This window comes from Triturus cristatus, chromosome 4_2 (assembly GCF_964204655.1).
Source record: "Triturus cristatus chromosome 4_2, aTriCri1.1, whole genome shotgun sequence".
Classification (NCBI taxonomy): Eukaryota; Metazoa; Chordata; class Amphibia; order Caudata; family Salamandridae; genus Triturus; species Triturus cristatus.
In genome coordinates, this window is record NC_140586.1 from 816,530,311 (window position 1) to 816,551,096 (window position 20,786).

At 47.3% G+C, this 20,786-nt stretch overlaps 1 protein-coding gene across 2 annotated transcripts in view; it reads right to left on the reverse strand.

The window, feature by feature from the left end:
* Positions 1 to 20,786, reverse strand: part of MAST2 (microtubule associated serine/threonine kinase 2) — a 1,353,759-nt gene that overhangs the window by 945,504 nt on the left and 387,469 nt on the right. For both annotated transcript variants that reach the window (XM_085602761.1, XM_085602760.1), the window contains exon 3: positions 17,307 to 17,449. In XM_085602761.1, the coding sequence (XP_085458887.1) occupies positions 17,307 to 17,449 (143 nt within the window). The remainder of the gene's footprint in view (positions 1 to 17,306; positions 17,450 to 20,786) is intronic.

Genomic DNA, 20,786 nt, shown 5'->3' on the forward strand with positions numbered 1-20,786 from the left:
AAGACTTGAATGGCTGTCCCGTTGCAGCCGGTCGGTGAGTGCAGGGGCGCCCACTCATCTGGGCGGCGAGTGAAATGGCTGGGTGCAACTCAGCTGGCCGGTGAAAGAAACGGCGGGGTGCAACTCAGCTGGCCGGCGAGCAAAATGGCAGGGTGCAACTCAGCTGGCCGGCGAGTAAAATGGCAGGGTGCAACTCAGCTGGCCGGCGAGTAAAATGGCTGGGGTGCCCTCATCTGCTGGTGAGCCTCCACCTGGGGAGGCGGGGGAGGCCCGTCCGCGTCGCTTCCCCCCGCCAGGGCACCCTTCGTTATTGAAGGAAGAAGAAGAAAATGGGAAGATCCGCACGACGTGGCAGACCCACATCGGCGTTGCCAGGGTCTTGGCGCCGCGTGTGGCTTCCGGACTATTCGCACAGTTGTCCGCCACTGATGTCAATGGATTTTTGCATGGCTTTTATAGCCCAAGGCCGACTAAAAGGACCGCCCAAAACAGGCCAATGTTGCAACTTCGAGGAAGGAGAGGCGAGGACGGTGTCACGTGGACGTAAATGCTTTGGGATGCAGGTCGCAGCAGACTGTCATGTAAATAGTTGTTTAAAACGTGTTTTAACCTATTCACCTTGTCGGAATGTTGTTATACCTATGAGTTATTAAAATGTTTAATCATACTACTTTGTTGGAGTGTTGTACATATTTGCAATCTAGTTACAGTGTAATCGGAAAATGGCATAGTCCAATTGTGCGTGATCCTAGTCAAGTTCGGTGACGTCGATGGTGGGTATCAACAGGCTTCCGGTTGTGTGGGATTTCGGTCGTGTTTACTGGGCGGGGTGGGTGGTAGGGCAGACATGTTTAGGCAGCGATAGCGATGGAGCCGAGCTACCTCGTGGCCGTCTTGACCGTGAGCTTGGCTCCTTCCCCTAGTTTCATATATCCCACAAAGGGCTATTTCCTAGCGTCTTTTTAGTTTTGTAGGGTCAAAAAGGATCCCACCAGTGGCCACTGACTCTCGGGGTCCCCCTTTGTATATTTATGCCATAGCTTGCTATAAGCTACGGCGACTAGTCCATATTTAGTGAACATGTCCTTATTAGGGGTGCCTTCCAGTGGAGCCGGATGGTCCACCTCGAATAAGCGGTCCGGGCAGAACCAACTACCAATCAGTGGGGAGAAGATAGGCATGACGGGTTTCAACGGGGACAAAAGTCAGCACTACCTATCTTTTCACTGCTTGCAAAGAATAGACAGAATATCTCTATTCCTCGTTATTTGTAAGCAGAGAATACCTCCAAAGAACCAATATCGAACAGCTAGTGTTCGGACAATCAATCAATCAATGGGGAGATAAAGATAGGCACGACGGGTTACAATGGGGACAAAAGTCTGCGTTACCTACCCTTCACTATTTGCAAAGACTAGACAGAATATTTCTATTCTACGTTATTTGCAAACAGAGAATATCTCAAAGAGCACTATTCTTCAAAACAATCAATGTTCGGACAATCAATCAGTGGGGAGATAAAGATAGGCACGACGGGTTTCAACGGGGACAAAAGTCTGCGTTACCTACCCTTCACTATCTGCAAAGGGAGAGAGAGAGAGTATTTCTACTCCTCCCCGTTTGTAGACAGCGAATATCTCAAAGAGAACAATCAATAAGCAATACTAGTATTTCAATCAATCAATCGTTTCGCAATTTGTCGTGTTTCACGACCTTACCCGGACCGCGTGGACAGTTTCTCGTCTTCCGCCTCCAGCGCCCTATCGTCCTCTACTCTCCGTATTTGCCGCGGCACTCCTGATGGTTCCCAGTCAGGACCGTAGATCACTCGAGAGAGGTCTGCTCGGAACCAGTGAAGTTCGGATGATCGGCTAACAGACGAGGGTCTATCGGGCAGGAGCTCTCCCGATCGTTGCAGTCGTTCACTCTGTCGTCAGGACCTCTCCCACTGGATCCACGTGTCGCTGATGGGCCCCACGCTTGGGACGCCAATTGTTAAATGGTAGCGGCAGTTTCAGTCGATAACCTTTCAAGTATTGCCCGGCGGTAATCGCCTCTTATACCATTCAATGTTAAACCAATAAAGAGGCAGGCGCCGGAGACTGGAAGGCAGGAAACAAAGTTTTATTCCGTCGGAGCAGAACACATCAGATCAGACAGCAAGGTATCGTCACGAGGTGCTCTAACTGCATCTCTGAGACCTGGTCTCTTATACACACGTTTATGACTTTATTGCAGGTTTATCATACATGGCACATTCTTGAGATCACTTTGATGTATGAAAGAACATCCTCGGAATCCCCACTTCGAGCTCGTTCCCACACATATCTACAGTGGAAGTCCCCACCCCACCCATAGTAGGAGATGGCTATCACACAGCTGGACATTCCGCCAATTCCCGGGGGTGTGTGCAACCGGTCGGGTCTCAGGGGGTGAGGGCCTTGATCTGCTGTAATCCCTTTGATGTGGGGTGTTTTCCTTACAGTAGGGGCAATAAACTGCATCCGTAGGGCTAGGTGATGGCCTGGGATCGGTTCGGACAATCGGGCGCGGAGGATGGGGGTTATCAGGAAGGATGTATGACCATGTATGGGATGAAAGGAGGTGTTGGTCAGGCACGGGGTGTGATTCCATGGCAGGGTCGCGCAGAAGGAGAGGGTTTATGGCCTGTGTATGAGAGAGCGGGGGTGGCCGACGCGCGGGGGATGCTTGCAGCGCCAGGGGGACGCGCTGGCGATCGGCAATGAGCAGGGAGAGACCAAAGTGCCTAAAATGGCTGCCGTGCGCTTTCCTGTGTGTCGCGCTGGGGAGAGGCAAGATGGCGCAGATAATGTTCATTTGTAAACTAAATTTCCACAGCCATGTCGTGATGGAAAGCATATAAAGAAGTGATGTAATGCAATCTATCCGGGAACATCTACGCTCCCCCCTCACTCCTAGAAACCTACCTCCCTCTTGCGGATCTGTAGGGATCATAGAATCAGATCGCAAACCTAAAAGGTAAACTACCAACACACTAAATGGCCATGCAATGCCAATTAGAGGTGCCAGCATAAGACATTTAAAAAATGTCTCACATTTCCTCATCCATCACACCGCTTAGGGCAGCATCCCATAACATGATTAGGTGGTCACCACTCCAATCATGGAAACACTCCCCAGAGAGGCTCAAAGCACAGACAACACTCTTCCAACCACACACCCATACAGCGTAGTGTGCTACCCACATGGGCAGGCACTCCAGTGCCCCATATAGAGGTATTAAGCACTGATCAAACATTAGAATACAATATCTTTCTATATCTAATGAGGCTAATAGGCAGAGGAGAGGGGGTCGGGAGGAGGGACGTGGGGAGAGAAACAGTGTGTCGAGGGAGTGGAGGGGGCGAGAGAATGAGGCGGTCTGAGGGAGAAACAGTTTCATCATTCTGCATTACTCGACTGGCAGCAGATAGACGATGAAGCTTAGGTGAGGTGATCGGCGAGTAACAAAATGCTGTTTTTCTCACCAACGAAGCCGACAAGCAGGTATGGGGAGGAAGTCCGATGGGAGGTGTTTTATAGTTCCATAGGACTGTCATCTGGGGCGGGGGGTGGGGTTGAGGAAAATAATCACTCATTTACTCTCGCTCAAACTATCGAAACATTTCCTCTTCCAACTACCCTGTGCACCTACCCACTTTTAGGGATATAAAGTAAATATTTTTGCTAAATCTGGTGATTTTGCTTCTTCTAAAACTGGTTGGTTGAGCTCCCAAACCCTTGTAATGATGTCTATAACACTGATTATCACTAGTGTTGCTCCAATAAAGTGCCATCTCCACCGAAGTCACTATATGTTTTTAAGATTAAAAAGCCATAATCCCAATAATTTAATTTAAAGTGTGAAACACAAAAAGTTGTAAGAGGGGAAAGTCTGGAACCAGGGGAAATTTGGTAGGGAGAGAAGCTTCCATTTAACATGGCCATAATTGTAAATGGAAGCCATGCCTATTTCTAAGAGGAGCCTTTTGCAAAGAATGTTGCACCTTTGTTAATCTCCACAATGCGGACACATTTTAGACAACCTCAACGGCCATTCTCCCCATGAAACCCATAGACGATAAACCTAAATCTCCTTCAGGGCCACGATCTCCCTTCCTTATAAATTCCGGAATTCGTTTTTTCTCCACATTAACACCAGCATCTCCAACCGATCTCAGAACTGGGGCCATAGAAGGCTCTGCTTTCTTGGTACAAGCTGCCAAGCTCTAAAAACTCATCACCAATTTCAGATGTGAGCAGAAAACAAGGTTGTTCCCAAGATGATTTCATCAACAGCTGACTCTGGGACAGACCCAGAAAAATAATCCTTCTGCCAATATGAACAGGTTCGAGAGCTATGGAAGAGTATAGACAAGACACGCCACCATACCTAGAGGACAGATGCAGGCATTCAACGCACTTTAGGAATCTGCATAACCTAAAAAAAGCCTCAAAATGACGATGGAGTATAATAACTACTGCTTTTCAATCCACATTGGAAGTCTTGTCGGTCCGAGCACAGGCATCTTTTCATTACAGTAACCAGCAATGATATTCAGTCTTCGAGAACTGAGCACAGCACTTCTTATACAGTAACTACCAATATTCAAGAGATACATTTGCATAAGATTGACATGTTGGTAAATTTATCAATTGAATACTATGGTTGGATATCCTGAAAATCTGACCTGTTTGCGTCTCTCAGGCATCAGAGTTGGCCATCAACAGTAACACGGTCCCTGTTGGTTCCTCTTTTCTACAACCAATGTCCGTTCCCACTACCCATCAGTACCTTGAGCGATAGAGTATCTCTCCCATCTCCTGATTAACAAAACAATCTCTCACCACGCTAGCATCGGGGCACCCCACCTCTCTCCAGCTAATGCCAATTATTTTATCGACATTAACAAGTAAATCCAACAGGCTCTCACACGCAGCGAAAGAAAAACATCATCCTCCTCAATGACAAGATCCCTCTACCTTAACTGCTGGTTGCCAATGTCTTGGTCTCTTCGGCTCCCACCGGTGCCACAGTTTCTTTTCACTAGTGCATCAATCTACATGGCAGTCTCAATAAGCGTCCGGAACTCTTATACCTCCTATCAGTTTCAGGGTCTCTCTTCACTCTTTTTAGTGTTCGGGTCATTCCCCCCTGAAGCCTACTAGACTTAGTGTGCCTCTTTCATCTCCCACTTAGTACCAGAATCTAGGTGTCACTTTTCTACCCAAACAATGCCACAGAGCATCTCTATTAGTGCCAACATTGAACGTCCAGAATTGTTCCAGTATTCCCTCATCCCATAAGCACCTGGGACCTTTGGCCCTCTAACAATAAAAGTTTCACCTTACCTCCCCCTAGTATCAGAACTGGTCTCCATCATGCAATGGCTAGATTCTTTTCTTCACTAGGGCCAACCCCCAGCTAGGGCCTTGGTATTTTCCCTGCTGTAACCAAAACACAGATCTTTGAGTGCGGCCTTCCAGCTGAACCATCATCTTGTTCCAGGTTGTTGCACAAAGCACCACTATTGTAACTGATTGCTATCCTGAGATTTTATCCTCATTGGATATACTGTAAAATTGTTCCCAACATAGATACATAACAAAGAGTCTTATTTTCAGATATTCCAGAAATATTTATTAGATTTGTTTAGTAAAAATAGTTGGCTGCCTAGCATCCCTGCTAGCTATCCTCACAAGGGGAGACGTCAGTCAGACACAGATGGAAAGACAAAGCAGCAGCATATTTGAAAGTACAATAAATGGCAGACGTCCATCAATACCTGACCCTCTACCACTCTAGAAGAAGACATCTGCTGGCTTGGGTTACTTTTCATTAACACCAGCACTAATTATTCTAATCTGTTGGTTTCCACTTGATGCTGAGCATGCTGTAAGGAGCTGACCGACAGCAACGCCTCGAATTCCTTATATCTTAAGTATCCGTCATATCACATCCGCCCAAAGCAGGAGCGGGTGTCCTTTACCCAGTATTTGCCATGGAAAGACCTGACAATCTTGTGCCAAGTGCATTCTACCCAATATATTTATTCAAGCACTCGCATGCGAAAAGCACCTTGCATAATGTTTGCTCTCATCTGCTGAGTGATGAGAAAGCACACCAGAACACTGCAAAGAAACTCAATGACTGGTACACAAACATACTGTTAGGATTTAAGTCAGTCAGCAAACCCAATCCTCTTTCGCAAACTCCAACTGTCTCGTGAACGCACAGCTAGTGCGTGATATCTTCCCCACCTTCACCCTAATATTGTAATGCTAAATTTATAATCTCTTAAAACGAAGCACTACTGTTCAAGGCAAAATTACTATTTTGCAGAAAATCTTTCTTACTCAGAATTATTTTGAATTTTGTAGATTCACAAAGCAGAGCCATCAGAAGATGTTGTGGGGCCACCTAAAAGGTTTTTCTGGGGCTTGCTCTAGTTTTTATCACCGAAATAGTACAAGTGTTCTCTGGAGAAGAGAAAGACAACCTAGTCGTGAGGATGCGTTAGCTGCATCATCATGAAGGAGCAAACCAGGACTGCCTTTCCATTATTAATTATATGAATTCATTTTGTCGCAGGAATGCAGGACACGTAAAAATGCTGACCCACTGGCAAAGATCCTTTGCTATCCTCTCCTTGTGGCAGATCGGTCACAAACTCACAGGCAAAGTCAGTTTAGCAACTACAACACTCTGTTTTTCAGCTCTTTTAATCACAAATAATGGATTAATAAACACATGGTGGTACTCTCTGGACTACACTCAAGGACAGTAATAAAATGTCAGGGCAATGGCTGACCACTGTTGTAACCTTTAACCTCCTCTATCGACTGTGTCCCTCATCTTAGATTTGGTTTTGGAGTCAATTAGGTGTTGGAGCCTATTTTAAGGCACCACTAAACAGCCCTTACAGCCCTTACAGCAAGCACAAAAGGGTTTTTCTCCCTCTCATATCCGTTTTTCCCCTGGTGGAGCACAGTTTCTACACAGCTTCAGCCCCCCACCCCCTTCAATTTTGGGTTGAGCGTGTAAGGCCCCTGCGCCTGATCCCCTCCTGAGTGCATGATTCCCTTAGAATACAAACATCCGAGCGCGCTTGAATGGTCTGGACAAGGAATAGTGGGTGACACACAATCTTTTTAGGTGACAGGAGGAAAATATAAATAATTAAAAAATAGCGGTCCCATTTCAGTGGAAACATTAGTGGTGACAACAGTGAGGTAGGGAGGAACAGTCAAAAGCGGTCAATCCTGATCAACAGCGCCTAACAGCAAATCACAAAAACCCTTTCCTGTTTCTAGATCCGAGACTTAAAACTCAGATGATACCACCAAAGTCTCGAGGCACAACGTAAACAGCGCGGCAACAGGATGACCTTTTCTCCTGACCCTGGTCAAAGGTCTGTAAAGCAGGGAATTGATTTTGGAACTTTCCTGGTCTTATTATGTTTCTTTAGTGATAATAGGACTCTTCAATGAAGGCAAGTAAGGATCCATGCCAAAAATCTTTTCAGAGATCCACATACCAAATAATCAGGACGTTGATAACTCCCAGGGCACACGCCTCTTATACAGACACGTAATTAAAGGACATTTAAGCATTGTAGACTGCCCCAACATGCATCTTTATCTATACATTTCTAGGGCAGTGGGTCATATTTCATCATGCTGTATTACATGGTTTATAAATGTTCTTCCTAGTGTGTTAAGATCGCCCATTTATTTTAACCATTTGTCTACTTCCTCTTGTGATTCATTTTTCCAGTTCCTTAAAAGAAATCGGTCCATCGCTCCTCTGTGCATGAACTATTTTCATCATTGGGCTAGGACTTCATCTTTCTCAGATCTCCTGCTAACACCAGTCCATTTGTTTTCTTGACAGATGATTTCCCATGCCAGCTTCAGACTCTGAAGATTGTTTTCCACCTCCTTAAAAAAATACAGGAACAACTAATCGCTGAAATCTATGTGTTACAACATCCTTTTAAATCAATCCAGCAACCAAACTACAGGTGTGGCAGGCACAACCCCAAAACCTCAGGATTGAAATACTAACCCAAATCTGTGTTACCGCTCTAGATCAAGCAACGGAGAACAAGAAAGAAAAGAAGCGACAGAGAAATTTGAGAAAACAACCAAGTAAGAACGTTGTTTCTATATTAGGTTTCTTATCAGAACTGAGTTTAGATCATAGAGACTTTATTTCAGTAACAACTAGTGAAAGGCTAGTTCAAAGACTAAGCCTTGAAAGGAAGGGTCCCCATCATGTTGATGAACATAAAAATCGAACAGGAAAACCTATCAGAAAGTTAGGGGATTGGATTATGGATACTTTTGTTTAAACTTGCAAGATCACTCCTCCACCCTAGTCAAAAGTGAAATTATGGTCGACAATGGCTCTTGAGTTAAGAAGAGAGTACCTGTTGCCTAGCAAGGGTTCCTACAGAGTTTAGTTTGCAAAATAAACACAAACAAATAAAAAGTGCATGGGCCGAGAGCTCTTTGAGCAGTCCCCACTAGTGCCGCCAGAGTTGCCGAATACAAAGGGTACCGAATCCTGACCCCACCCATGCCTCTTTCTTGCATCCCCCAACATGTCCTATAGCTTTATCTCAATCTTGCAGTTTATTCGTTGATTCTTTCTCCATGTGTCAGTTATTTTTTATACAGCATTATTTTCTGCTTTTCTTCTTCTTGCTCTGGGTCAAAGTTTGATAATGAAACAGAACTCCAGGGGGCGGGAGGGGCAACCGCCGAGCAGCATGGCCGCTTTCTGAGGCGACTCTGACCGAGCGCACCCGCTCAGGAATAAATCCGTCCATTTATCCGTAGTAAATATCGGTAATATTTATTGAATGGGTCTCCGGAACACAGCGCGAGTCGATCGAGCCGTGTTACTGCCGATTCTGGCTGGCAGTGCCGGAGATCGACTCGACAACGCACTTCGCCTGCTGCAGCGGGGTCGGCGTTGGAGGAGTGGTGCGTAGGCCCAGGTCACCAATAGTGGCTCTGCCACAGATCGTCGACTCCGGAGTAAGTGGCTATGACTGCACCCGCCCGCTGTTCTGTGGGCTGGGACGGACCAGCAGAGAGCTCCCGATAGCCACAGGCGGTGTTTCCTGCCAGCCCAAATTGGGCGAGATCGGTGCGGGGACCGGCGGCCGCTCAGGCCCGCGGCATAGAGGTGAGGGGAACCCTCCGCAGCTTGCGTCCCACTGGAGGACGTACCACAGCTTAACACCCCAGCGCTGAGCCTGACCGAGCCCCCTGGTGCTGTCGGTGCCATTATCGACCGCGACTGAGGCCCTCCGTGCGCATCAAGGAGTAGGGCCTGAGGGCCTCTGCTACAGAGGAGGTGCAGTGAAAGGAGCTGCCTCGAAGCTCACGGCTCAGCTCAGTTGTGCACAGTATACCTCCGTGCCTTGCCCAGCAGCCATAACATCCCCTACCTACCTTGAAGTCGACTGTGCATTGGGGGCGGCGTGATCTCTGGGTCTCCCTGGCTCCGGGTCCCCACTACTTTGCCTTATTGAAGCCCACCTCTCTGTTGTCTGCCAGCACCACCGAGTCGGGGCGGCTGGTGCGGATGGTCCTGCCCAGTTATGGGGCAGGAGTATCGTGGTCACCCCACGGCGTTGAGAGAGGCAGCCAATTGATTTCTGAACCTGTCCAGCTACCCAACACTTACCTCAGTGCCGAGAATAGCGACTGTCCACAACCAACGCCTGCCGCAGTGGTCTCGTGAATTGAGCATGGACATTCTCTTGCCCCAGGTCTACTTCCCTGCCAGCACCGTTCCCGCCAACCAGCATCGTCCAATTTGGGCCAAAAGAGTGGGACAGCCCTCGGGTTTGTCGAGCTGCAGTGTGTGGGAGTGAGTGTCATCGTGTCGCCGCGCTCGGTGGCCTTTGGGAGTGTTGCTGCCAGTCTGCAAGCTTGTGCATCGTAGTAGTTTCTGTCTCCTGTTCTCATGTGCACTGGCCCTCTGACTCAGCCACGGTCCCAGCCGCACACAACCCGCCTGTTCTATATGCAGCCCGGCGGTTGGGGCTCCCTCAAGTCATGTTGTGGAGTGAGCCCCTCACAATTTGCCTGCCTGCCCTTTTCTCCCCGCTCACTTTCTACCCTGGGCGGTCTGGTCATGGCTGAGGGACACAATTCCAAGGCCGCAGTTCAGGCCAAATTGGAGAGATTCGCCTGGGACAAGGGCACGGAGCAGCTACAAAGAGGGGCGATGCTCAGTCGGAGAAGCAACAATCAGAGGAGAGGGCAAAGGAACTGACGCTGCAAGATATCCTCACAGCTATCACCACAGTCCGTACGTCGCTGGAGTCCAGGATTGACTCTGTATCTACAGAGGTCTTCCTCATCAGAGCAGATATGCGTTCCATGAACACTAGAATGCAAGAGGTAGAAATAAAAGCATGCTCGCTGGTCACCAATACTTCCGATTTGCAGCGCAGGGTGGACGACCTCCAAACTCACACAGCTAAACTGGAGGCACAACTGGACAAATATGAAGGACGCTCCAGGCGCAACAATTTCCGCATACTGGGGGTCCTGGAAATAGCGGATGAGCCAGCAGCGGACTTGTTTGTGTTAGAGCTCGTCACTACCTACCTAAAGCCAGCAAGGCTCTCCAATTTCTTTTGGGGCCGACCGAGGCCTGGTGTCTCCCCCGAGACCTATAGTTGCCAGGATTTTCAACTATAGGGATAGAGACGTCATCCTGCACGCAGCTCAAGTGGCGCCCCCACTCGAATTCCAAAATAGTACAGTGTCTTTCTTCCCGGATTTCACGGGAAGAAAGCTACGACAGCGCTTCTTAGATGTCAAACGGGCACTCTGTGAGAAAAATCTTAAATATGCGATGCTCTTCCCAGCCAGGTTGAGGGTGGAGTCGGAGGGGAAGGCCTGTTTCTTCGCTACCCCTGAGGAGGCATGGGACTGGCTGGAGGGCTGGCGCCTGGCAGGACGAAAAAACAACAAACACTCAAAGGCCTGGTGGAGAGAGGGTCCGGAGCGATCCAAATGGAGTCTCCCTGTCAGGTGGTCATGAAGCAGCAACAGGAGGGGTCGGATAAATAGTCTGTATCTTAAGTTACTGGTGTGTCAAGCCCCATTTGCTGGCCGGTTCGACTGAGGGATGGAGGGATCCTATCGGTGGCCGAGCCCGCTGCCGAACTGTGCTTATGGGACTGTTATATTGCAGAGACACTGTTAAGTTGATTTCATAACGTAGTATCTAAGGTATTTTGTTTGTCTTACAGATTGACCAATTGCCTTCATGTCCAGGACGGGTGCCCAGCTGGTCACACGCACCTTCAAGTTTAAGGGGTGGGTGATAGGCACTCTGCAAGTTTGGGGTGGCGGGAGGTTTTGATTCCGCCGTGCAGGAAGGCGGGTTGAGTTTGGTAGGTTTGGGGAGGTTGGGATCCTGTGTACAACGTCTCTCTGCTATGCACCACAATCAGAGTGATGTTTCTTTTCTTTGCACAGGATGGGGAGGGAGAGGATGTGTTATTCAGTTTTGTTTCATTTTTTTTTTTTTTTTTTTTATTTCTTTATTGCGGTTTTGAGGTTCACGACACATAGTAAAACAGTTCTATTTTACAAACCATTCTGCTTAAGAATCCTCACTGTCTCTGTCCAGCAACTGTTAGTCCAATTATGGTTACCTTCGAAGTGCGTACCAAACCGGCAATATGCATGAACAGTAGCAATACAAATCGAACTTTCAACTGAACATCCCCCCTCCTACCCTCTCTCCCCCCCCCCCCCCCCTCGCCGGGTCCACCCACCTAGAGGTCTATCTACCTACATCTCAACCAGGGGTATCCTCCTGTCTCTCCCCCCGCCTGGGGGATTCAATCCCCACCTGACTAACATCTGACACCACTATCTGTGTCGAAGTCGGGGAGCTCCTCCCTATCTCCTGGATCATCAGCCCCCATGCCTGCAATACTTCCGGGAGTTTGGCATCCTTCCTAGTGCTGCGTATATGCCCCTCCTCTGCTAATGCCCATTCCTGCAGGTCCGTCTTCCACTTCTCAACCAGCGGCCCACTCTGTTGCAGCCAGTGGATTGCTATTCGTCGCCGAGCAATCACAAGACCCAACACCAAGAACTTCCTGCTGATTTTACGTTTAGGGTCCCGGGGAATCAGTCCCAGGATACAAGTACGCAGCTCCAGGGCAACTCTCCACCCTGTTATTCTATACAGGTCCTCCAGGATGGCTGTCAAATATATCTGAATCATTGGACACGACCAAACCATATGTGGGAAATCTGCCTGGGCATAGTGGCATCTGGGGCACCTTGGATCCCTCAAGCTATCAATAGCGTGTAGGCGCTTGGGTGAGAGGTATGTCATTTGGACCATATTGTATCTGTTTAAATCTATTGGACACCGCTACCTTACGTACACCCTCATGTATTTTCCCCCACTCCCGTGGTGTGATATCCTGCAGGCTCACTTCCTGCCGTCAATCTTCTATTTTGAGAGGTGCATGCTGTTTGTCTTCCCGTAACGCCCTATACAGGTGTGAATCAAGTTTCCGTCCTCCCGCCATAGCTATCATTTTAACCAGAGTATTTGTGTGTTCCGGGGCTTCCGGGAATGTAGGCCATAGATGTCGTGCTGTTGCCGCTATTTTGGCATATTGTAGGAATTGCCCCGGTCCCAACTCGAAAGATTCCACTGCATCCTGATGTTATGAACCTTTGGGCGGAGTAGAGGTCTGACAACATAAGATACCCTCCCGCCTTCCATTTATCAGTAGTCATGACCCGGTCTATGTGCGTGAAGGGCGGCATCAGCCAGAAGTCCGCCTCTGGGGCAAACGGTTGCACCCGTATAAGTCGTCGAACCACTCTGGCCCAAATGGCAGCCAACAACCTGCCCAGTGGGGGGCATTGGTCCCGTCGCCTTTTTGCATGCCAGAGAAGCGCACCCAGCTGTTGATCCCCATATGTGTTTGCCAGGAGCGATCATTCCCATGAAGGGTCTGTATCGAGCCAGGCCACCGCGTGCTGTAGTTGGGACGCAAAATATCGCAAAATAATAAAGTTCAAGGTCCGGGATTTCTAAACCGCCCCTACCCCAAGTACGTTTCATGACTTCTAGGCTTACCCGGCACCGTTTTCAAGATCCCTGAAGACCTGATGCGGGAGTTCAAAGAAGCCCTGCATTGTGAAGAGACATCGTGGCAGCACCACCATTTTAATCAAGGCAATCTTCCCCATCAGCGAGAGCCAGAGTGTGTTCCAGAAGGCAATGCTGCCTCAGAGACCTCTAAGAACCCTCCCCATATTGTGTTGGTAAAAAACTTCTCTGTCCCTACTTATCCAGATCCCGAGATAGCGTAGTGCATCTGACACCCATGGAAGTCCCAACTCTGGGAAGGGAACCCCGCTCCTCACCGCCTCCGCCCCAACCGGGTATAATTGTGATTTAGTGTTATTGACATAGAGTCCCGAGGCCTCAGCAAACTGACCCAGAGTTGCCATCAGCACCGGGAGCGAGCGCTCTGGCTCCCGTAGATCTACCAGTGCATCATCTGCGTACAGTGAAACAATATGTTCCATGGCCCCAATTTGGATACCCTGCCCCTGGAGGATCCTACGGAGGTGGCACGCTAATGGCTCCATTGCCAGGGCGAACAGCAAGGGGGAGAGCGGACATCCCTGTCGCGTCCCCCTGGCCAGTGATATCGTGTTCGAGACATAGCGTCCCGTACGGACCCTTGCCCCCAGCTGAGCATAAAGAAGTCGGACCCAATTCACAAACCCCTCACCGATCCCCATTTTTTCAGTTTTGTTTCATGTTAGACAGATTAAAAAAAAAAAAAGACATAAAAAAGAAACAGTACTCCGGATCCCCAAGATGAGCAGCCACTGCTAAGCATCTTTCGCTACAAAAATAAAAGAAGCACTGGTGCTAGAGGCCCTAATACAGGCAAATAACACAAGCCGTTTGTTCCATGGCGGAGGATCAAAAGTCAGTCAAATTGTAGTGTATGTATGTATCCTTCGTACAGTAAAAAAAAGGCACAAAATGTGGTATTTGTATAGTACAAAAGGGCACAGACTGTAGTGCAGAGCAAAACGCAAATAAACAGTGAGCAAGTGCTGGGAGAGGTAGTTGAGTTCCGGAGCAGAAAGACTTACTGCATTGTGATAGTGTTTTCTTTCTTTTTTACGAGGTGCATCTTCAGCTTTTTGCAAAATTGGGAAAAGGTTGGGGGTAAGGTGGTGGGTCTGGAGGACACATGGATGTTTTCCAGAACATGTATGCATAGTTGGAGAAGGCCCGTTAGCTTGTTGTCCACTGTTTTCATTTCTTTATCTATAATCTAATGTTGTCCTGGCTGCAGGTGAGCAGAGAGCCACCAGAGATGGGGAGCTGGTCAGCCAGATATGCTGAGATTCTGGCTGTGATGGGTTGCTGACGAAGCATCCGGCTTGAAGATTGTGCAGGACACCAATGGCTGCCAGAAGAATTCCATCAGGATGAGGGTGATGCGGTCTGATTTCTGCAGATCCTGGATGAGATGCACTGTAGCATGCAGAATGTCCTTTAAAAGGGGCTGTGTGCAGTAGGGTTCTGCCACCACCCGCACAGTAGAATTCCAGGGGCTCTCAACTTACTGGCGTCCTGGAAGACACAGTGGACCTGATGCAACTACGCCCTCTTTGCTACACCCCTGGGATGGAATGGAGGTCGCTGTTCTCATTTTGGAAACCAGAATGGTAAATACTAATTCAACTTTGTAACTCCGAAGCCATAAAAGAGTGAGCTTTCCCTCCACTTTCTGTCCGAAATTTGATTCCCTGGTGGATAATTGTTATTCTTAAGGAGCTATTTTTTAGCTAAGATATTAAAACCCGATAAATTTCTCCTCCAGCTAAATGGGATTTCCAGCAAAGCCAGTGCACAGAACTCCCCCGCTGGCAGCATTCCCTTTCTCTCCCGCTGCAATTTGTACAGCATCCTGAGATTGACCACAGGCTCACTGAACCAGCTGCGGACATGCTGTTGGGTCCAAGATCCCAGGATGCATTGCGTTTAACGAGGTGCTCAACTTGCCATCAGTCACTTCTCCTGCATCTTGGCAGCAGAGGCTGCGTGAGCCATGCAGCTGGGAACTAGAAAAAGACACAGCAAAGCTTCTGGTCCACAGTATTCAGGGGGCGGGAAAGCCACGGCCATACCAATCCTACATTTAAAGAGAGGCATTTAATGTGAGGGCTTGAGAAACGGAAAAAATGCTCAGTGTTTAATGTTATATTGTGGAAGACACTGGAGTAGGCGGGGATATTGTGAAATAAAAATAACCTGTAAAATGTTACCCTCTGGAACCAAACCTGTGAGAGTTTACCCACAGGCACCAGAAGGTCTGCCCCGCCCAACAATAAATACTGTTTTTCAGTTTTAGGAGAACACTCCTAGAGTTAGGACATGTACGAGTGTTCAAAAATAGTCTAAGAACCAGGATGCAAAATCTATCTATGACAGATTGCCACTGAGAAAAAAACCCACTTGAAACAAGTACAGAAAATGGTCACCAGTATGCTATTTTATGAAGGCTCTGTCAGGTGCCTTCACAATATCTTTTTGTAGGAGGCTAAAGATCTGCACAGACAATGAACACAAACCACCAAATTAAAAGACGGGTGGGGAAGGAAACTTTTTAAGTCTTCGAGCCCCTTCAGTCCTCCAGCATCAGTGGCGGACTTTAGATAAGCTTATATACAGGAGGGGGATCATTAGAATGATACAGTCCTGGCGATTGAAGGGTGATCAAGCAATAGTCCAACAGGAAGGTGTGAGCATGAAGAACGTGGCAGCATTGATATGAAGGCTTCTGTGATGAGTGTCCTCCCATGGAGAGAGAGCGGCTCTAGGAGGATTGGGTGACTGCTTTTACCACGCCCCTGACAGCATACACCCCACTGGCTATCAACAAGAGTTATCCCAGAGAAGCACATATTATCCCAGTGAGCCCTCTTGCTTTCCCTCTTACCAGTCTCAGTATCTATGGCAGCGGTCCCAGACAGGAGAACATGTCGGTACCAGTCATCATGATGGAGCAGTAACTGCGTATAGGGATGTGCAGTGGTGGCTCACACAGACCCGAGCAACAGCAAGTTTAGATTTGAGGGAGGGGTTGGAGGAATAGCAGAAGAAATGTAGCCACAAATCTCGATGTGGAGATGGGATTTCAATTCCTAATTACGAGAAACTGTATTCAAGTCTGGAGAATTGGGGTGTTCCGTGACAATACGAAGCCCTGAGGTGAAGAGATCGTCTGCCGAAATGCCAGTTTCTGACCAACTCTAAAGAGCACTGACTGAAGGGAGCTGGCGGCAAACCCCTAGATGTCTGATCAGAAAAGTACAGCTTAATAAGACATTGTGGCAAGCGGGCATATAGAGCGTTGCGGACACAGCAAAGGATCTTTAACTGCTATGCTCCTGCCATTTCCTTTCTCCAGCCCTTCATCCTTAGCCTCAGCACCTACTTCCCATCCTGGACGGTCAGTGTGTGAAAAAAAAGACTACTTGCCATCACACAACATAGGCAGTTCTCAATGACTCTAGCAGATGAACAATGCCCTTCACCCCTGTTCCAAGAGAGGGATGGCACATCAACATCAGGAAACACATGCCATCAATTAGGAGGAAGGGCACTGGTGTACTGACACAAGGAGAGACTGTAACAACGAGAAGCATGGCATTTTCTGATTCTTCTACACAGCAGCAGTGAAGGATGTCCTTGCTATTGGCATCCTTCCTTTCAAATATACAAACCTTGGAAAGGCTCATCTTCGACCCCTCACATCTCTGGAGGTTTGCTGAACTTCACAGAGATAAAGGCAAGGTTCAACAGCGAGCCTAGACTCCAGACAGAAAGCAACACCCCCACGTGGATCTGATCGACACAGAGACTCAATGCTTCTTGCAATAAACCGTTGCAACCCACACTACGTGTATAAAGTAAAACAAGAATTAACATAGAAACAGGCAATCCTATATGGCAAGCAGTCGAAACATCAGAAGAAACATCTTCGACGTAAAACCAGATTAAGACACCAAACACTGCCAATTTTACGAATTCTTGCTCGTGAAACTGTAGCTGCATTCCACAAACCATGTTAGTTAAAGACAAGCTCAAAAAATGCAAGAGTTTGGGCGAGAGACAACGTCTTTGTGGTAAATTACTTTTATCGCCTTGTAACACAAGCTTCAATGTCACAGTCCTAAAGACTCACCAGTCCTGCGGTGAGGGATGGAGCGGACTGTCCCAAGACCTGGTTTCTCATGCGGACCAGGTTTGAAGAGTCCGCCGACGCCTGCCATGTTAGTTGGCCAACTCCACTGTGCACGCTGCTCGACAGTGGAAGCAGCTGTTTTCCTTGAGGATGAAAAACAACAGAAATACAGCGAGTTAAAATTAAATCCTGCTATGCTCTGAATCTCAAACTTAATACACTTGTGTAGAAACTGGAAATGATAAATACGCACACTTAATTAAACCAGTAGAACATCAAGTACCAAAACAATACAATCTCTGGAAGCTATGGAGGCTGCAAGGCGGCTGAGATATTAACGGGAACACTTATGTAGGGTAGGCCTGTGAAATATTTTTAAAGAAGCAGGTTTACAGAATCCTCTGTTGCGTTACATCAACCAATGAAGATCACATTCAGAAAACTAGACATCTGTATAAGAAGCTCTATCAGTTCTAGAAAAACAAAGGCCCTTGCTAAGGTGTCTGCCGCAGAGTTTACAATGTAAATTCCCTGCCTACGGTATTTGCAGCAAGGCCCACAGTATAAAAATCCTTTCGATAGTTTTTTTTTTTTAGAGTTCACATTATAAAATCCCTTCTTATTTCATTTACCAGAGAATTCACTACCTAAAAGCCATTCTTATTGTATTTGTCAGAAATGTCAAACTATATAACGCAGTCGCAGTTTGTCATGAGGTTACACCACGCAATGCCTTTTCCTACTGTACTGGACATAGGGTCTGTGCAGACTGTGCCGCCCATGTGTCTGTCAGTTATGAGCATGGGAATTAGTTGATGGGTGGGCTAACACAACTACTGCCCAATCAAATAAGTGTAAAGAAGATGATCAAGATCGGCGCAGAGCCCAAGACCATCTCTCTATACTACGTTTACATTCTTTTAATGCTAGTATATAAGCTGTAGCAGAAAACTAAAGTGGTCTGAAGCAAAATTGACCGGGTGACTCAGTATGTACAGCATGGAAGAAGAGGCGTGGCGTCCTTGGATGGAGGTGGAAGGCATGAAGCAGAGGTTGAGTAGCAGCAGACAAAGGGTGCTGGGGAAGGGGATCCTTTCTGGAGAGAGGGCAGCTGGGTAAATAAGGAGCAGTATTAAAACCGGATTTCTTTCACAGCCTCTTACAAGCGACAACGTCAAGACACGAACATGGATGGTAAAACTATCCGTAAATGGCAGAAGACTTTTCAGCAACGTATATACTCCTAAGAGAGTGAAAACTTGAGCGTGCTAACAGAAGTGACAAACAAAACTCCACATACATTGGGAACATGGAACAATTCCAGTTTACATTATACGGCGGGACCGACTGATGTAAGCAGCAGATTACGTGCTTGAGTCAAAATTATGCAGCACATTTTTGGGCATTATCATTTCGTGACCATGCCATTTTAACAATCGAGCAAAAAAAAAAAAATCGACAATATCAGAATACACAAGGGCTTCTTGAAGCAAGAAAAATCCACACACTAGAAGCAACTATTAAAAACGCGGTTTGTCGGTAGTTCATGATTTGTTGTGCACAGTAACAGACACATTATTCATGCCAGCCCTATACTAACAAAACATCACAACGCAAACATACATGTGCACGTTTCTTACAATAAAACTGAGCCTCTTCACACAATGTATCAAAGATCTGTTTTGAACCCTGCATCTTGGCGCTGTATTGGGTTAGCCGTTCAGATCTTGCAAATTCTGCAAAGGCTCCCAAAGCCAGAAGAAACGAGGGCACAGGAACAGCACGCGGTCAAGAAAAGACGGGGCACCAGGACCCAACGGCCTCCCAGGTGGCATGTTCAAAGAAGGCCTGGCTTACTGGCCAAATACATTATCTACTCTGTACATGGAATGAAGGCCAAGGGCAGACATACCAGACTCCTGGAGAGGCTCTATCTTGCACCCGATTTACAAGAAAGGTGACACAATGGATCCTAAAAATTACAGGCTAATAACCTTGTTGGATATAGAAGAAAAAGCATACACCAGCTTTCTTCTAAATGAGTTAAATGACTGGATCACGGAAAATGACATCTTACCATTCTACCAAACAAGGTTTCGAAAGGGTGGTTCAATGATTGACAACATAGTGGCCCTATCATACCTGGCTGAGCAGGCGAACACCACTAACAACTTGCCACTGTAAGCCTGCTTTATGGACTGCCCAGACGCGTTTGATGGAGTCTCCAGATATAAGCTGTGGAAAAAACAAAAAAAAGGAATATCCCAGACAACCGCCTAAAGGCTGTCATCTCACTTTATAGCAACACCTGGGTGAGGATAAAATTGACAGCGGACACAGTCCCCAAAAGGATGTACACGGACCAGGGCCTGAAACAGGACTGTGTCCTAGCCCCGTCGCTTTTTAACCTTTATACAGCAGATCTAGGTAAGGCCCTGCAAGGAACAGCACTAGTTACCCAACAATTGGGGCCCACAAATTGCACCTTCTCCAGTTTGCGGACGACATGGTAGTTTATGACCATATCAGAGTAGGTCTACAAAGTATGGATGCCTTGAATCGATATAATGAGGCTAACGAGTTAGTAGCAAATGCAAGCAAGACCTAAGTGGCGGTATTTGGGCAACACGCAAGAAAAACCTGGCTCAGGTGGATGCTGGGAAATCAGATGATAGAAACAGCAAAGACCTGTAACTATCTAGGGGCATGGCTATGCAACACAGGGAAAGCAAAGACACATCTGACCAAGATGAAAGCCAAAACACAAGCAACCACATACGCACTATGTAAATTATAGCAAAAACTATGTAGCCCCACAACGAAACCAATCAGGAGAGCAATCAAATGAAGGCTGTTAGCAGAGGCAGGATATGCCCAGCAAGCTTTCCCAGGGCAGATGGAACTCTCCCTGGAAAAAGCACAGTGCCAATGCTACACACGTGTCTTTAAGCTCCCAAATTACACTAGCAAATGCTTTACAAGGCTGCAGTTCGGACTAGTACAACAAAAATATGAATGCATGGGTACCCTCGTTAAATACTATTCCCAGACACTTACGGCACGTACAGGTTCCCTAAAAGAAATCCTCAAAGTAATATTTTGAAGGGGGAGCGAACCAATGGAACATTTACATGCAATTAGCAGTGTCCAAACTGAACTTAGCAATAGCTAATTGTTCGCTGGAAGAAGAGAGTTGCCTGGCAATAAAAAAAAGCTCTAAATAAAGCCTTTCTGCTCTCGAGGGCTGACGAGAGAGCCAAACAGAATGAAAAGGGAGACTTACCAGGCCTGACTTCCTCTTAAGAAACAAACATGGAGCAGCCATATTTGAAGAGCACGCTGGGCAAGAAATGTTTGAAAGACATCCAGTGGGCCACGATAGTACAACTTCCAATTAAGGAACTCAACCCGGGATGGAAATGCTTGCAGCAGGTAACTAAATGTCGGCGGTGCTGATAAGGAGCAGAGACCCTGCTACAC